The sequence below is a fragment of the Rhinoraja longicauda genome, chromosome 29, assembly GCF_053455715.1.
Source record: "Rhinoraja longicauda isolate Sanriku21f chromosome 29, sRhiLon1.1, whole genome shotgun sequence".
In the NCBI taxonomy this organism is placed as follows: Eukaryota; Metazoa; Chordata; class Chondrichthyes; order Rajiformes; family Arhynchobatidae; genus Rhinoraja; species Rhinoraja longicauda.
The window spans coordinates 611,243-628,394 of NC_135981.1; the positions used below are offsets into that span (position 1 = coordinate 611,243).

The window sequence follows — 17,152 nt, forward strand, 5'->3', positions numbered from 1 at the left end:
CCTCGCCGCGGGCTCCGTGCAGGTGAGATACACCTGTGATACACCTGTGATACACCTGTGATACACCTGTGATACACCTGCACCCCGCGGCTCGGTGACCCGGGTGTGTGTGAGTGACCCGCCCGTCGGGCACCATCGCTCCACAGTGGCTGCCAGCGGCGGCGAGGGTGAGGGTGACCCCATCCCATCCCCTCCCCTCTCCCCTCTCTCCTGCGGGGGTCGGTGGAGCGCTGTACCGGGCGGAGCCCCCCTCTCCCGGCCTCGCCCCACAGCCTGGAATAGACAATCTCTGCAAAAATATCACCAGAGATGATTCACGGCGGCACAGAGCGCGGCGAGGGGCGAGAGTGGGGCCCGTGCTGGAGGCTGGCTGTGAGTGTGTGAGTGTGTGTGTGTGTGCGCGTGTGCGTGAGTGTGTGCATGTGTGTGAGTGTGTGTGTGTGTGTGCACGTGTGTGAGTGTGAGAGTGAGTGTGTGTGCGCGTGTGCGTGAGTGGGTGCATGTGTGTGTGAGTGTGTGTGTGTGTGCGCGTGTGTGTGAGTGTGTGTATGTGCGCGTGTGCGTGAGTGTGTGTGTGTGCACGTGTGTTAGTGTGAGAGTGTGTGTGTGTGCGCGTGTGTGAGTGTGAGAGTGAGTGTGTGTATGTGCGCGTGTGTGTGTGCACGTGTGTTAGTGTGAGTGTGTGTGTGTGTGCGCGTGTGTGTGAGTGTGTGTATGTGCGCGTGTGCGTGAGTGTGTGTGTGTGCACGTGTGTTAGTGTGAGAGTGTGTGTGTGTGCGCGTGTGTGTGAGTGTGTGTGTGTGCGCGTGTGCGTGAGTGTGTGTGTGTGTGCGCGTGTGTGTGAGTGTGTGTATGTGCGCGCGTGTGTGTGCGCGCGTGTTTGTGTGTGTGTGTGAGTGTGAGCCACCCTCACTACAGAGCCACGCGAGTGCAGTAGTGCTTCAGGCTGCAGGGCAGCGCGCCCCTGTTGATCTGGTAAAAGTCCACCAGCTGAATCAGGTCACTGAACCTGGTCTGGCCTGTGTCCACAGTGAAGAACATCTGACCGTCCTCCTCGCACTGACCAGGGGAGAGAAAACACACGGGCTCAGACCCACACTGACCACACCCCCACACTGACCACACCCCCACACTGACCACACCCCCCCCCACACTGACCACACCCCCCCCACACTGACCACACACCCACACTGACCACACCCCCACACTGACCACACCCCCCCCCACACTGACCACACCCCCACACTGACCACACCCCCACACTGACCACACCCCCACACTGACCACACCCCCACACTGACCACACCCCCACACTGACCACACCCCCACACTGACCACACCCCCCCCACACTGACCACACCCCCCCCACACTGACCACACACCCACACTGACCACACCCCCACACTGACCACACCCCCACACTGACCCCCCCCACACTGACCACACCCCCACACTGACCACACCCCCACACTGACCACACCCCCCCCCCACACTGACCACACCCCCCCACACTGACCACACACCCACACTGACCACACCCCCACACTGACCACACCCCCCCCACACTGACCACACCCCCCACACTGACCACACCCCCACACTGACCACACCCCCACACTGACCATACCCCCACACTGACCCACACACCCACACTGACCACCCCCCCACACTGACCACACCCCCACACTGACCACACCCCCACACTGACCACACCCCCTCCCCCACACTGACCCCCCACACTGACCACACCCCCACACTGACCACACTCCCACACTGACCCCCCCACACTGACCACACTCCCACACTGACCCCCCACACTGACCACACCCCCACACTGACCCCCCACACTGACCACACCCCCACACTGACCACACCCCCCCACACTGACCATACCCCCACACTGACCCCCCACACTGACCCCCCACACTGACCCCCCACACTGACCACACCCCCACACTGACCACACCCCCCCCACACTGACCATACCCCCACACTGACCCCCCACACTGACCACACCCCCACACTGACCACACGCCCCCCACACTGACCATACCCCCACACTGACCCCCCACACTGACCACACCCCCACACTGACCGCACCCCCACACTGACCACACTCCCACACTGACCACACCCCCACACTGACCACCCCCCTACTGACGACACCCCCACACTGACCCCCCACACTGACCACACCCCCACACTGACCACACCCCCACACTGACCACACCCCCACACTGACCACCCCCACACTGACCACACACCCACACTGACCCCCCCCCACACTGACCCCCCCCACACTGACCCCCCCCACACTGACCACACACCCACACTGACCCCCCCACACTGACCACACCCCCCCACACTGACCCTCACACTGACCCACACACGGACCCTCACACACACTGACCCTCACACTGACCCTCACACACACACTGACCCACACACTGACCCTCACACACACACTGACCCTCACACACACACTGACCCTCACACACACACTGACCCTCACACTGACCCTCACACTGACCCACACATGGACCATCACACTGACCCACACACTGACCCTCACACTGACCCACACACTGACCATCACACTGACCCACACACTGACCCTCACACTGACCCACACACTGACCCTCACACACACACTGACCCTCACACTGACCCTCACACTGACCCTCACACTGACCCACACATGGACCATCACACTGACCCACACACTGACCCTCACACTGACCCACACACTGACCCTCACACACACACTGACCCTCACACTGACCCTCACACTGACCCTCACACTGACCCACACACTGACCCTCACACTGACCCACACACTGACCCTCACACACACACACTGACCCTCACACTGACCCACACATGGACCATCACACTGACCCACACACTGACCCTCACACTGACCCACACATGGACCATCACACTGACCCACACACTGACCCACACACTGACCCACACACTGACCCTCACACTGACCCTCACACTGACCCACACATGGACCATCACACTGACCCACACACTGACCCACACACTGACCCTCACACTGACCCACACACTGACCCTCACACTGACCCACACACTGACCCACACACTGACCCTCACACTGACCCTCACACACACACACTGACCCTCACACTGACCCACACATGGACCATCACACTGACCCACACACTGACCCACACACTGACCCTCACACTGACCCACACACTGACCCACACACTGACCCACACACTGACCCACACACTGACCCTCACTGGCCTTGCATCATGCTGTGAACAAGTGGATGGTCTCACCGGAGCGACCAGGAAGTGCTTGGTCTTGTGATGGTGACTCAGGGTCAGTACAAAGCTTTTGGGGGTCCGCTGGCTCTCCCTCATCAGGAAAACCCTGGGGGGCAGAAACACAACAGATACATCCTCGCCAAGACCACCCCAGACCCACTGCCCCACCGTCAAGGCCAATGACCATCACCTGCACGTTCTCCTCCAGTTCAGAAACGATCCTGACTTGCAAATACATCACCGTCTAAATCCTGGAACCACAACTCCACTGTGGGACCCTGGGGGTCCCCTTCCCCACACTGACCCCTTCCCCACACTGACCCCTTCCCCACACTGACCCCTTCCCCACACTGACCCCTTCCCCACACTGACCCCTACCCCACACTGACCCCTTCCCCACACTGACCCCTTCCCCACACTGACCCCTACCCCACACTGACCCCTTCCCCACACTGACCCCTACCCCACACTGACCCCTTCCCCACACTGACCCCTACCCCACACTGACCCCTTCCCCACACTGACTACACAACGGCGTCTAACCATCTCCTCAGAGACAAGTATGGGTAACCAATACATTCATATGTCACAGACCATTCGGCCCATCAAGTCTGCTCTGCCATTCAATCATGGCTGATCTATCTGTCCTTCTCAACCCCTATCTCCTGCCGTCTCCCCATAGTCTGTGACAGCCTTACTAAATAACAATCTGTCAATCTCCATCTTAAAACTACCCATTGACTTGGCCTCCACAGCCGTCTGTGGCAATGAGTTCCACAGATTCACCACCCTCTGACTAAAGAAATTCCTCCGCATCTCCTTCCTAAAGGTACGTCCTTTAATTCTGAGGCTGTACCCTCTGGTCCTAGACTCTCCCACTAGTGGAAGCATCCTCTCCACATCCACTCTATCCAGGCCGCTCACTATTTACTAAATTTCAATGAGGTCCCCCCTCATCTTTCTGAACTCCAGCGAGCACAGGCCCAGTACTGACCAACGCTCATCGTACATTAGCCCAATCTTCCCCGGGATCATTCTTGTTAACCTCCTCTGGACCTTCTCCAATGCAATAATGAATGGCCTTCCCACAGCTGAAATATGAACCAAATATAGTCCATGGATGCGACCTACTGGCACTGGTGCTGGGCACAACTGGGTTTGGTAGCACAAGAGCGGTGGCTGTAATGGAGGGTTTTAGTTACGGGGGGGGGGGGGGGTTGTTACGGAGAACTGGAGGGTGAGACCTTATGGGGGTTTGTAAAATCACGAGGTGTCGGGATAGGGTAGTGGCATCTAAAACTAGAGGGCATGGATTTGAGGAGAGGAAGGAATTACAGAGGGCCCTTGGGCAAGCTTGTCACACTGAGGTGGTGGGTATATGGATGAACTGCCAGAGGAGGTGGGAGAGGCGTTTGCATAGAAACACACTATACACAGGGATCCAGTACAGCAGGTACTGTAACAACATTGCTGGTATTGTATTAACATTTGAAAAAGACATTTGGTCAGGTACATGGATAGGAAAGGTTTAGATGGATGTGGCCAAACACAGGCAGGTGGGATAGTATAGTTCCATGCTGGGGGAGTATAAGAATCTCAGCAGTTTGTGGCGAGTGGTTAATCTGGCACCGGCATGTAACCAGCTAGTCTTCTCTGAGATGGGGCTGGTTAAGGTAACTAGTTACTAGGTAACTAGTAGACTGACACTGGTGACACAAGAGTCTGCAGATGCTGTAATCTGAAGCAGAAGGCAAAGCTGAATTCAGCTGGTCGGGCAGGATTTGTGGAGGTCGAGGGTGGGTGACGTTTCAGGTCATTCTTGGTGTGGAGGGACTTGGACAGTGTGACATGGAGCGAGTGAGTGGGGGCAGTGATAGGTGGGTGAGAGGATGGTAACAAGGAGCTGGGGGTTCTGGCCTCCTGGGGGCTTGGCCTTCGCTGGTGCCTGTGCTCTGACCTTGGTGAACATCCTGCTGTCCCTGCCTCAGCTACAGGTCTAGACCAGCCCCGTACAGCCGGGCGCTCAGAGCTGTGTCCTCACCCATCAATGTGGCCATGCTGGACAATGAGTCTGTGGGCCTCTTCCCTCGAGATACGTCCGTGAAACCAAGCTTGGCTCTTGTGTACCTCTGGAACCACAACAAATCGGAGTGTTATTGGGGCCCTCCTCCCCTTCCCCCCTCACATCAGTGACCCACCCCCCCTCGCGCTGGACCCTGGAACCAGGACACCTGGACAGTGGGAGGGGTTGGAAACAGGCTGGCTTTGTGCCGAATGGCCTCACGGGCACTGTGGCCTTTGTTGAGACCCACATCACATCGTACAGAAGTACAGCCGAGTTTACTTTGCATTCGTTACTCTAAACTCTCATTATCCACAGAGCTAAGGGGTCAGAAGACAAGTCAGTAAGTGGAGTTAAGATTCAGAGCAACCGTATAGCACAGGCTTGGAAGGGCTGAATGGCCTCCTGCTCCTTGGACTCAATTACTCTGGATGATCCTGACTTGGAATGAGTTAGACGTTGGGAGGTCATGTTGCAGTTGTATATGACGTTGGTGAGGCCATATTTGGAGTATTGTATTCAGTTCTGGGCACCATGCTGTGGGAAAGATGTTGCCAAGCTGGAAATCTACAGTGAGGATTTACGAGGATGTTGCCAGGACTAGAGGGTACAGGGAGAGGTTGAGTAGGCTGGGAATCCATTCCCTGGAGCACAGGAGGATGAGGGGTGATCTTATAGAGGTGTGCAAAATCATGAAAGGAATAGATCGGGTAGATGCACAGAGTCTCTTGGCCAGAATAGGTGAATCGAGGACCAGAGGACATGGGTTTAAGGTGAAGAGGAAATTATTTAACAAGAATCTGAGGGGTAACGTTTTCACACAAAGGGTGGTGGGTGTATGGAACAAGCTGCCAGAGGAGGTAGTTGAAGCTGGGACTATCCCAATGTTTAAGAAGCAGTTAGACAGGTACATGGATAGGACAGGTTTGGAGGGATATGGACCAAACGTGAGCAGGTGGGACTAGTGTAGATGGGACATGTTGGCCGGTGTGGGCAAGTTGGGACAAAGGGCCTGTTTCCACACTGTATCACTCTATGACTCTATGAAGTGGTTGAAGCAACATTTCGAAGGTACTTGGACAGGTATTTGATGGAAAGGTTTAGAGGGATATGGGCCAAAGACGAGCAAATGGGGCTAGCTTAGATGGGACATCTTGTGAGCATGGATGAGTTGGGCCGAAGGGCCTGTTTCCCTGCAGTGCGAATCTATGAACAAGCCTGGGAACCAAGACCGTAGTGTAATCCTGGTCTTGCAAGCTATCAGAAAAGCCCCATAGATTTTATTTTGTTGAAAATAACTATTTATTTAATGAAATTCCTTCCTTGGAAGGCAGCAGCAGTTTAGCGGACTGGCCCAATGGTGGTAGTGGGGGGAGAGGGGGGGTTGGGTGGGGGGGGGAGAGGGGGGGTTGGGTGGGGGGGGGGGGGGAATTGGAGGGGAGGGAGAGGGGGTTGGGGGGGGGAGAGAGGGTCTCTCAGTGAGGGTTGCTCTGCTGATATCTGGTGCAGTGTCAGAGTTACAGAAGGCTTTGGGAGAGTCATTGATGAGGGAACTACTGCATCTAAGGAGTGGCTGAGAGATGGGAGGTGGTGGGTTTACCTCGGCTTTGTCCACCAGCACTCCATATGCACCTCTAGACCACGGAGTCGATTCCACGCGGCCACAGGCCATTCAGCCCACTGACTCCATGCTGGCCATTCAGCAGCCAGAGTCCTACATGAATCCCACTAGGTTTGCGGCACACTTGCTCCAGATTCTACAACTCACTCAGCCAGGTGGCTTTGTGAGGAGGGAGGGGACCGGAACACCTGGGAAAATCCCACCCGGTCACGGAGGGAACCTGCAAACTCCACGCAGACAGCTGGTGAGATTGTAACTGAAGGTGTGCTGTGTGAATAAGTTCCCATTTGTGCAGGGATGTTGCTGTTGGTTCGGCCCACTCTGGCCCTAGTGTGGTGTGTAGAGGTAGACCCACCTGTGCTGAGCGCAGGGTCCTGGTACAGGCTGGGCAGGCTGTGGCGCTGAGCTCCCTTCTTCTGCTGAAACCAAAAGGCAGCGTGAGTGGGTTGGATGGAAGACCTGCCATGGCTGGACGTGAAGAGCAGCGGAGATCAGTGACTCGATCGCCTGATCATCGTGTTTGATGTCGCCCAGTGCCATGACTTGAGACAGATTTATTGCATTAAAGACGTCTTTAACTACAGGAGGGTGATGCAGTGATGGTAACAATATGGCAGAGGCTCTGCACGGACTGAGGCCAGGAGTGTCCGTGTGCAAGTGCTGGAGGGTGGCTGTGGCTATAAATATAACCCTGCCCTTGACTTTATTTATAGAGGATTAGCTGTCAAAGGCAAGGAGGTTTATGAGGCAGTGCTGAGCAGCTAAAGTCCCTCATACAATGGGCATTGTGACAATGCGGTTACCCATAAACAACCTCACTGGCCCTGGGTGGCCATGGAACACCTTGAATGAGCTTGTAGAATCAGGCACTTCTCATTGAGTCGCTGAGTTACTCCAGCACTCTGTGTGTGTGAGTGTTACTCCAGCACTCTGTGTGTGTGTGTTACTCCAGCACTCTGTGTGTGTGTGTGTTACTCCAGCACTGTGTGTGTGTGTGTGTTACTCCAGCACTGTGTGTGTGTGTGTTACTCCAGCACTGTGTGTGTGTGTGTTACTCCAGCACTCTGTGTGTGAGTTACTCCAGCACTGTGTGTGTGTGAGTTACTCCAGCACTGTGTGTGTTACTCCAGCACTCTGTGTGTGTGTGTTACTCCAGCACTGTGTGTGTTACTCCAGCACTCTGTGTGTGTGTGTTACTCCAGCACTGTGTGTGTGTGTGTTACTCCAGCACTCTGTGTGTGAGTTACTCCAGCACTGTGTGTGTGTGTGTTACTCCAGCACTGTGTGTGTGTGTGTGTGTTACTCCAGCACTCTGTGTGTGAGTTACTCCAGCACTGTGTGTGTGTGTTACTCCAGCACTCTGTGTGTTATTCCAGCACTCTGTGTGTGAGTTACTCCAGCACTCTGTGTGTTACTCCAGCACTCTGTGTGTGTTACTCCAGCACTGTGTGTGTGTGTGTGTGTTACTCCAGCACTGTGTGTGTGTGTGTTACTCCAGCACTCTGTGTGTTACTCCAGCACTCTGTGTGTGAGTTACTCCAGCACTCTGTGTGTGTGAGTTACTCCAGCACTGTGTGCGTTACTCCAGCATTCCATATAACCATATAACAACTACAGCACGGAAACAGGCCCGTTCGGCCCTACCAGTCCACGCCGACCATTCTCCCTGACCTAGTCTCATCTACCTGCACTCAGACCATAACCCTCCAATCCCCTCTTATCCATATACCTATCCAATTTACTCTTAAATAATGAAATCGAGCCTGCCTCCACCACTTCCACCGGAAGCCCATTCCATACAGCCACTACCCTCTGAGTAAAGAAATTACCCCTCATGTTACCCCTAAACTTTTGTCCCTCAATTCTGAAGCTATGTCCCCTTGTTGGAATCTTCCCCACTCTCAAAGGGAAAAGCCTACCCACGTCAACTCTGTCCGTCCCTCTTAAAATTTAAAAAACCTCTATCAAGTCCCCCCTCAACCTTCTACGCTCCAAAGAATAAAGACCCAACCTGTTCAACCTCTCTCTGTAGCTTAAGTGCTGAAACCCAGGCAACATTCTAGTAAATCTCCTCTGTACCCTCTCCATTTTGTCGACATCCTTCCTATAATTTGGCGACCAGAACTGCACGCCATACTCCAGATTCGGCCTCACCAATGCCCTGTACAATTTTAACATTACATCCCAACTTCTATATTCGATGCTCTGATTTATAAAGGCAAGCATACCAAACGCCTTCTTCACCACCCTATCCACATGAGATTCCACCTTCAGGGAACAATGCACAGTTATTCCCAGATCCCTCTGTTCCACTGCATTCCTCAATTCCCTACCATTTACCCTGTACGTCCTATTTTGATTTGTCCTACCAAAATGCAGCACCTCACACTTATCAGCATTAAACTCCATCTGCCATCTTTCAGCCCACCCTTCCAAAAGGCCCAAGTCTCTCTGTAGACTTTGAAACTCTACTTCGTTATTAACTACACCACCTATCTTAGTATCATCTGCATATTTACTAATCCAATTTGCCACACCATCATCCAGATCATTAATGTAAATGACAAACAACAGTGGACCCAACACAGATCCTTGGGGTACTCCACTAGACACTGGCCTCCAACCTGACATACAGTTGTCAACCATTACCCTCTGGTATCTCCCATTCAGCCATTGTTGAATCCATCTTGCAACCTCACTATTAATACCCAACGATTTAACCTTCTTAATCAACCTACCATGTGGAACCTTGTCAAATGCCTTACTGAAGTCCATATAGACAACATCCACAGCCTTGCCCTTATCAATTTCCCTGGTAACCTCTTCAAAAAATTCAAGAAGATTAGTCAAACATGACCTTCCAGGCACAAATCCATGTTGACTGTTTCTAATCAGGCCTTGTTTATCCATATAATTATATATATTGTGCCCAAGTATCTATTCCATTAATTTTCCCACCACAGACGTCAAACTAACAGGTCTATAATTGCTAGGTTTACTTTTAGAACCTTTTTTAAACAAAGGCACAACATGCGCAATGCGCCAATCTTCCGGCACCATCCCCGTTTCTAATGACGTTTGAAATATTTCCGTCATAGCCCCTGCTATTTCTGCACTAACTTCCCTCAATGTCCTAGGGAATATCCTATCAGGACCTGGAGACTTATCCACTTTTATATTTTTCAAAAGTGTCCGTACCTCCTCTTCTTTAATCCTCATAATTTCCATCACTACTCTACTTGTTTCGCTTACCTCACATAATTCAATATCCTTCTCCTCGGTGAATACCGAAGAAAATAAATTGTTTAATATCTCCCCCATTTCTTCCGGCTCAGCACATAGCTGTCCACTCTGACTCTCTAATGGACCAATTTTATCCCTCGCTATCCTTTTGCTATTGACATATCTGTAGAACCCCTTGGGGTTTACTTTTACATTACTTGCCAAAGCAACCTCATATCTTTTTTTCGCTTTTCTAATTTCCTTCTTAAAAGGAATCTTTTACATTCTTTATATTCCCCAAGAACCTCATTTACTCCCTGCCGCTTATATTTATTGTATATCTCCCTCTTTTTCCGAACCAAGTGTCCAATTTCCCTGGAAAACCACGGCTCTTTCAAATTATTATTCTTTCCTTTCCACCGAACATGGACATAAAGACTCTGTACTCTCAAAATTTCACCTTTAAATATCCTCCATTTCTCTATTATATCTTTTTCATAAAACAAAATGTGCCACCTGAGTTACTCCAGCATACTGTGTGTGTGTGTTACTCCACACTTCAGTGTAAGCCAGCATACTGTGTGTGTGTGTGTGTGTTACTCCAGCACTGTGTGTGTTACTCCAGCACTGTGTGTGTGTGTGTTACTCCAGCACTGTGTGTGTGTGTTACTCCAGCACTGTGTGTGTTAACCAGCACTGTGTGTGTGTGTGTTACTCCAGCACTGTGTGTGTGTGTTACTCCAGCACTGTGTGTGTTACTCCAGCACTGTGTGTGTGTGTGTTACTCCAGCACTGTGTGTGTTACTCCAGCACTGTGTGTGTGTGTGTGTGTTACTCCAGCACTGTGTGTGTGTGTGTTACTCCAGCACTGTGTGTGTTACTCCAGCACTGTGTGTGTGAGTTACTCCAGCACTGTGTGTGTTACTCCAGCACTGTGTGTGTTACTCCAGCACTGTGTGTGTGTGTTACTCCAGCACTGTGTGTGTGTGTTACTCCAGCACTGTGTGTGTTACTCCAGCACTGTGTGTGTGTGTTACTCCAGCACTGTGTGTGTTACTCCAGCACTGTGTGTGTTACTCCAGCATCTGCAGCTCGTCCTGACACTTCTCATTGATGCAGATCACAAAGCACTGGCAGTCAGCGTCCGCATGGGGGAGCGAGGTGGAGGATGTGGATGTAGTTGGGGTGTGCTGGCGTTGGTGTGGAGCAGCAGGGGCCTGTAGTGGAGCGATTGGCAAAGGTGGATAGAGGCGGACAGTGGGGGGGTGTCTGGGATGTTCTCACTGAGGGGGAGGTACGGGCAGATGGAAAGTTCCAGGTGGTACGGGAGCGATGTGGGGTGAGGCTGCCAGCTCAGGCCAGAGGGATGTTTAGGGTTCCGTGCCGCTGTGTCCAGCGCGGTGCGTACCCGCCAGGCTTGCCCCTCCTCCTCCGCCACCAACGATGCCTCGCTGGGGTTCTCGATCACCCGTCCCGTGCAGCCCGAGAAGTCCATGGGCACCAGGCACGTCTCCGGCCCGCGGCCCTGCCACGGAGAACGGGAGATGGTCAGTGCAGTCGGCCTCCACACCCAGGGTTACCACGATGCCCCGGCTTGCCGTCACAAGGGCCGTTGCCGGGGTCAGGGGCCATTGCCGGGGTCAGGGGTCGTTGCTGGGGTCGGGAGGCGTTGCCTGGGTCAGGGGCCGTTGCCGGGGTTAGGGTTGTTGCCGGGGTCAGGGGTCATTACCGGAGTCGGGGTCACGGGTCATTGTTGGGGTCGGGGGCCGTTGCCGGGGTCGGGGGGCGTTGCCGGGGTCGGGGGCTGTTGCTGGGGTCGGGGGGCCGTTGCTGGGGTCGGGGGCCGTTGCCGGGGTCGGGGGGCCGTTGCTGGGATCAGGGGCCGTTGTCGTGGTCGGGGTTATTGCTGGGGTCGGGGGCCATTGCCAGGGTCGGGGGCCATTGCCGGGGTGCCGTTGCCGGGGTGCCGTTGCTGGGGTCGGGTGCCGTTGCCGGGGTCGGGTGCCGTTGCCAGGGTCGGGGGCCGTTGCCGGGGTCAGGAGTCGTTGCTGGGGTCGGGGTTGTTGCCGGGGTCGGGGGCGTTGCCGGGGTCGGAACCCGTTGCCCGGGTCGGGGGGCGTTCCCGGGGTCGGGGGCCGTTGCCGGGGTGCGTTGCCGGGGTCAGGGGCTGTTGCCGGGGTCGGGGGGCGTTGCCGGGGTCGGGGGCCGTTGCCGGGGTCGGTTGCCGGGGTCGGGGGCCGATGCCGTGTCGTTGGGCCTATGGTGTAGCGGACTGACTCACCACAGGTTCGACCCACGATTTCTGTGCCTTTTTCTGCTGTGATAACTGGTAGTTGAGGCAGAGCTGTGGCCCCAGCTGTGGAACAGAGAATCACGCAGAGATTTACAGTTGCCCTCCCCTAATGCCCATCTACAGGTGCCCTCCCCTAATGCCCATTTACAGGTGCCCTCCCCTAATGCCCCATCTACAGGTGCACTCCCCTAATGCCCCATCTACAGGTGCCCTCCCCTAATGCCCCATCTACAGGTGCCCTCCCCTAATGCCCCATCCACAGGTGCCCTCCCCTAATACTCCATCTACAGGTGCCCTCCCCTAATGCCCCATCTACAGGTGCCCTCCCCGAATGCCCCATCTGCAGGTGCCCTCTGCTAATGCCCCATCTACAGGTGCCCTCCCCTAATGCCCATCTACAGGTGCCCTCCCCTAATGCCCATTTACAGGTGCCCTCCCCTAATGCCCATCTACAGGTGCCCTCCCCTAATGCCCATTTACAGGTGCCCTCCCCTAATGCCCATCTACAGGTGCCCTCCCCTAATGCCCATTTACAGGTGCCCTCCCCTAATGCCCATCTACAGGTGCCCTCCCCTAATGCCCTGGGACACACCTTGAGCAGACGGAACGTTGTCAGCCAGCACTTGCGACTCTGCTCATCGTCCGAACACAGCAGCCCCAAGCCCCTCTCTGCCGCTCCCTGGGGGCAAGGAACAGGCAAATGTTCAAAGGGCACAGGTCACGGGGAGTAAGGGCAGGGGTCGCTGAGAGAGGGATTAACATCAGTGGGGATACATCACGGTATACACACCAGCCAGTGGTGGCCAACACACTGGCCACTGGAATCCCACACAGACACACTGGCCACTGGAATCCTGCAGACACACTGGCCACTGGAATCCCACACAGACACACTGGCCACTGGAATCCTGCAGACACACCGGCCACTGGAATCCCACACAGACACACTGGCCACTGGAATCCCACACAGACACACTGGCCACTGGAATCCCACACAGACACACCGGCCACTGGAATCCCACACAGACACACCGGCCACTGGAATCCCACACAGACACACTGGCCACTGGAATCCCACACAGACACACCGGCCACTGGAATCCCACACAGACACACTGGCCACTGGAATCCTGCAGACAGACCGGCCACTGGAATCCCACACAGACACACTGGCCACTGGAATCCTGCAGACAGACCGGCCGGTGCAGCCGTCCCCAGTGCCCGTCTCCCCGGCTGGCACAAACGTCCCCGCACAGGGACTTCAGATGGACGGGCACTGCCAGCAAACTCTGCCACCCTGTGGCCATGGCCTGTCACTGACACACACGTGTGGACACACATACACTCACACACACTCGCACGCACATGCACGCAAGCACACACACACATGCTCATGCACACACACGTACACACATATGCTCGCATACACACATGTGCACACACACACGTGCGCACATACATACACTCACACACATGTACACTCTCACAATCTGGTCCTGAACTCCTCCAAAACAAAGGAACTTATAATTGACTTTAGAAAAACCAGTGTAGAATACGACCCACTCTACATCAATGGGGTCTGTGTGGAAAGGGTACCCGCTTTCAGGTTCCTGGGTACGCACATCGCAGAGGATCTTACCTGGTCTACCAACACCATCACCACAGTAAAGAAGGCACAGCAGAGACTCCACTTCCTGAGGATCCTCAGGAAAACCAACCTGCAGGAGAAGCTCATGTTGTCCTTCTATCGCTGCTCCATCGAGAGTGTGCTGGCATACTGTATAACCACATGGTATGCCAGCTGCTCAGAAAAGGACAGGAAGGCCCTTCAGAGGGTCATCACGACGGCCTAGAAGATCATCGGCTGCTCACTGCCCTCCCTGGAGCACCTGTTCAGCCTACGCTGCCTCAGTAGAGCAGGCAAAATAATAAAAGATCCATCCCACCCCGGCCACCGTCTGTTTGTTCATCTGCCCTCTGGTCGACGTTTCAGGTCGATCAAATCCCGAACAAACAGACTTAAGAACAGTTTTTACCCCAGGGCCATACGAGAACTGAACACTACCTTTGCACTAGGCAACACCGTTAAAAAATCTTGTACTTAATATAATGTTATTTATGTATTTATTTGTTTTTGCATTTATTGCATATATGTTTGTACGCACCGTCAGGATTGGCTATTTTTTAATTTCGTTGTACTCGTTGCAATGACAATAAATGAATATTATTATTATTATTATTATTATTATTAAGTTCACACACACACACACAGATACATACAAACATACGCACACACACAGGCGCACATAGATACACGCAGATAGACAAACACACAGGCAAAGACAGACACACACATATGCACACACACACATGCACGTGTGCATGCACAGACACACACGTGCCTACATACACATTGTCCACACACACGTGGAAGCATGCTATACAGTCACGTGCATACAAACATGCAACTGTGAACACATGTACGGCATGAATATACCTTCACACAGAAGCCGTAGTCAGTGGGTGAGTTGTGCATCGTTCTGCTCGTCACAGTGTAGATGTTGTTCTCATTCACGTCAGCGAAGTACTGGAGGTGCCTTGGCTCCTGGTGATGGCAAGCACCTCACAAATCAGGGGTTAGGAGCAGGGAATGTCCCCAGTGTGGGTCAGCTAACGGCCGGGGGGTGGGGAAGGGCGGGGGTGAGGAAGGGGGGGGGAACCGCCTGGGAATCAGGTGGGTGGGAACAGCTGTCCGTGTGGAGTTTGCATGATCTCCCTGTGGCCAGATGGGTTTCCTCTGCCTGCTCCAGTTTCCTTGCACATCCCAGACACGTACAGGTTTAAGGGTTAATTTGCCCACCTTCCATTGACTTCGTCTACACCTCACGCTACCTCGGCAAGGCCAGCAAAATAATCTAGGATCAATCTCACCCCGGTCACTCCCTCTTCTCCCCTCTCCCATTGGGCAAGAGGTACAGAAGTGTGAAAACGCACACCTCCAGACTCAGGGACAGTTTCTTCCTGGCTGTTATCAGGCAACTGAACCGTCCTCTCACCAACTAGAGAGCGGTCCTGACCTCCCATCTACCTCATTGGAGACCTTTGAATGATCTTTTATCAGACTTTATCGGAGTTTATTTTGCACGACATGGTCTCCCCTTTAATTTATATCTGTACACTGTGGGCAGCTTGATTGTAATCATTATAGTTTTTTATTTGATTAGATAGCACGCTACACGTCACAATAACAAAGTAAGCTAAACTCAGTGGATCAGGCAGCATCTGTGGAGCATCTGTGGAGGCAGGGACATGCTTGAAGTTTCAGGTTGAGACCCTGTTGCAAACATCATCCATGCTCTGTTTCCGCACACGCTGCCTGACCGCTGAATTGTCACAGAGCCATGGAGCAAGCAAACAGGCCCTTCAGTCTAACTTGGCCATGCTAACCAAGCTTTAGAGCTGAGCTTTGGCCTGTGCCACTGTCTGTCTTTGGCTCACACCCCCCCCCCCCCAAACCTTTCCCCCCCATATCACTGTCCAAATTTATATTAAACATTGAGTTCCTCCAGCACTTGGCTTTTGTTCCAGATTCCTGCATCTGCAGTTCCTTGCGTCTCCTTTTCAAGTGTTTAGGTCTTTGTTGACCAACATTATTGAGTACTTTGAAGAAACATAGAAAAATAGATGCAGGATTAGGTCATTCAGCCCTTCAAGCCAGCACCGCCATTCAATGTGATCATGGCTGATCATCTAAATTCAGTACCCCGTTCCTGTTTTTTCCCCATATCTCTTGATTCCGTTAGCCCTATGTGCTAAATCTAACTCTCTCTTGAAAGCATCCAGTGAATTGGCCTCCACTGCCTTCTGTGGCAGAGAATTCCAAAGAATCACAACTTTCTGTGTGAAAAAGTTTTTCCACATCTCAGTCCTAAATGGCCTACCCCTTATTCTTAAACTATGACCCCTGGTTCTGGACTCCCCCAACATCAGAAACATTTTTCCTGCATCTAGCCTGTCCAATCCTTTAAGAATGTTATATGTTTCTATAAGATCCCCTCTCATTCTTCTAACTTCCAGTGAATGCAAGCCCAGTCGACTCATTCCTTCATCATATGTCAGTCCCGCCATCCCGGGAATTAACCTGGTGAACCTACGCTGCACTCCCTCAATATCAATAATGTCCTTCCTCTAATTAGGAGACCAAAATTGCACAAAACTCCAAAACTCCAGGTGTGGAAGTAAATGCAACTAATGTGAGTTTGTGGCTGCTCAGGCCAGCAGATGGAATCAGATGGAGGTTGACAGCTTCTGAATACATGCCTGAGCATGGGCAGTGTGTGACAGGTTGGTGAGTGTACCTGTACGACAGGTTGGTGACTGTACCTGTACGACAGGTTGGGTCCAACTGGGCAGGACCTTTGGGTCGGGACCTGTGTTTGGGAAGGTGTGTGTGGAATACATTGCATCATGGTACTGATCGGATCAATGAGCTGCCATTCTTTCCAACCTCTTGTGTACACACACTTCCAGCACAGATGCCTGACTGACAATGAACACACCCACACACGAGAGGGAATGGTGTGGGAGGGAGAGCATCTGAGAACCTTTGTAGTTACATATTGTGGTGCTTAATCCCACTGTAAGGTTCAGCAACA

At 53.3% G+C, this 17,152-nt stretch overlaps 1 protein-coding gene across 1 annotated transcript in view; it reads right to left on the reverse strand.

The window, feature by feature from the left end:
• Nucleotides 1-656: 656 nt before the first annotated feature.
• Nucleotides 657-17,152, reverse strand: part of LOC144607526 (growth factor receptor-bound protein 7-like) — a 23,609-nt gene continuing 7,113 nt past the window's right edge. The window contains exons 7-14 of the mRNA XM_078424422.1: nt 14,995-15,102; nt 13,090-13,176; nt 12,486-12,560; nt 11,613-11,729; nt 7,338-7,401; nt 5,341-5,428; nt 3,312-3,405; nt 657-1,059 (exon numbers count right to left, since the gene is read on the reverse strand). Of these exons, the coding sequence (XP_078280548.1) occupies nt 913-1,059; nt 3,312-3,405; nt 5,341-5,428; nt 7,338-7,401; nt 11,613-11,729; nt 12,486-12,560; nt 13,090-13,176; nt 14,995-15,102 (780 nt within the window). The 3' untranslated portion in view covers nt 657-912. The remainder of the gene's footprint in view (nt 1,060-3,311; nt 3,406-5,340; nt 5,429-7,337; nt 7,402-11,612; nt 11,730-12,485; nt 12,561-13,089; nt 13,177-14,994; nt 15,103-17,152) is intronic.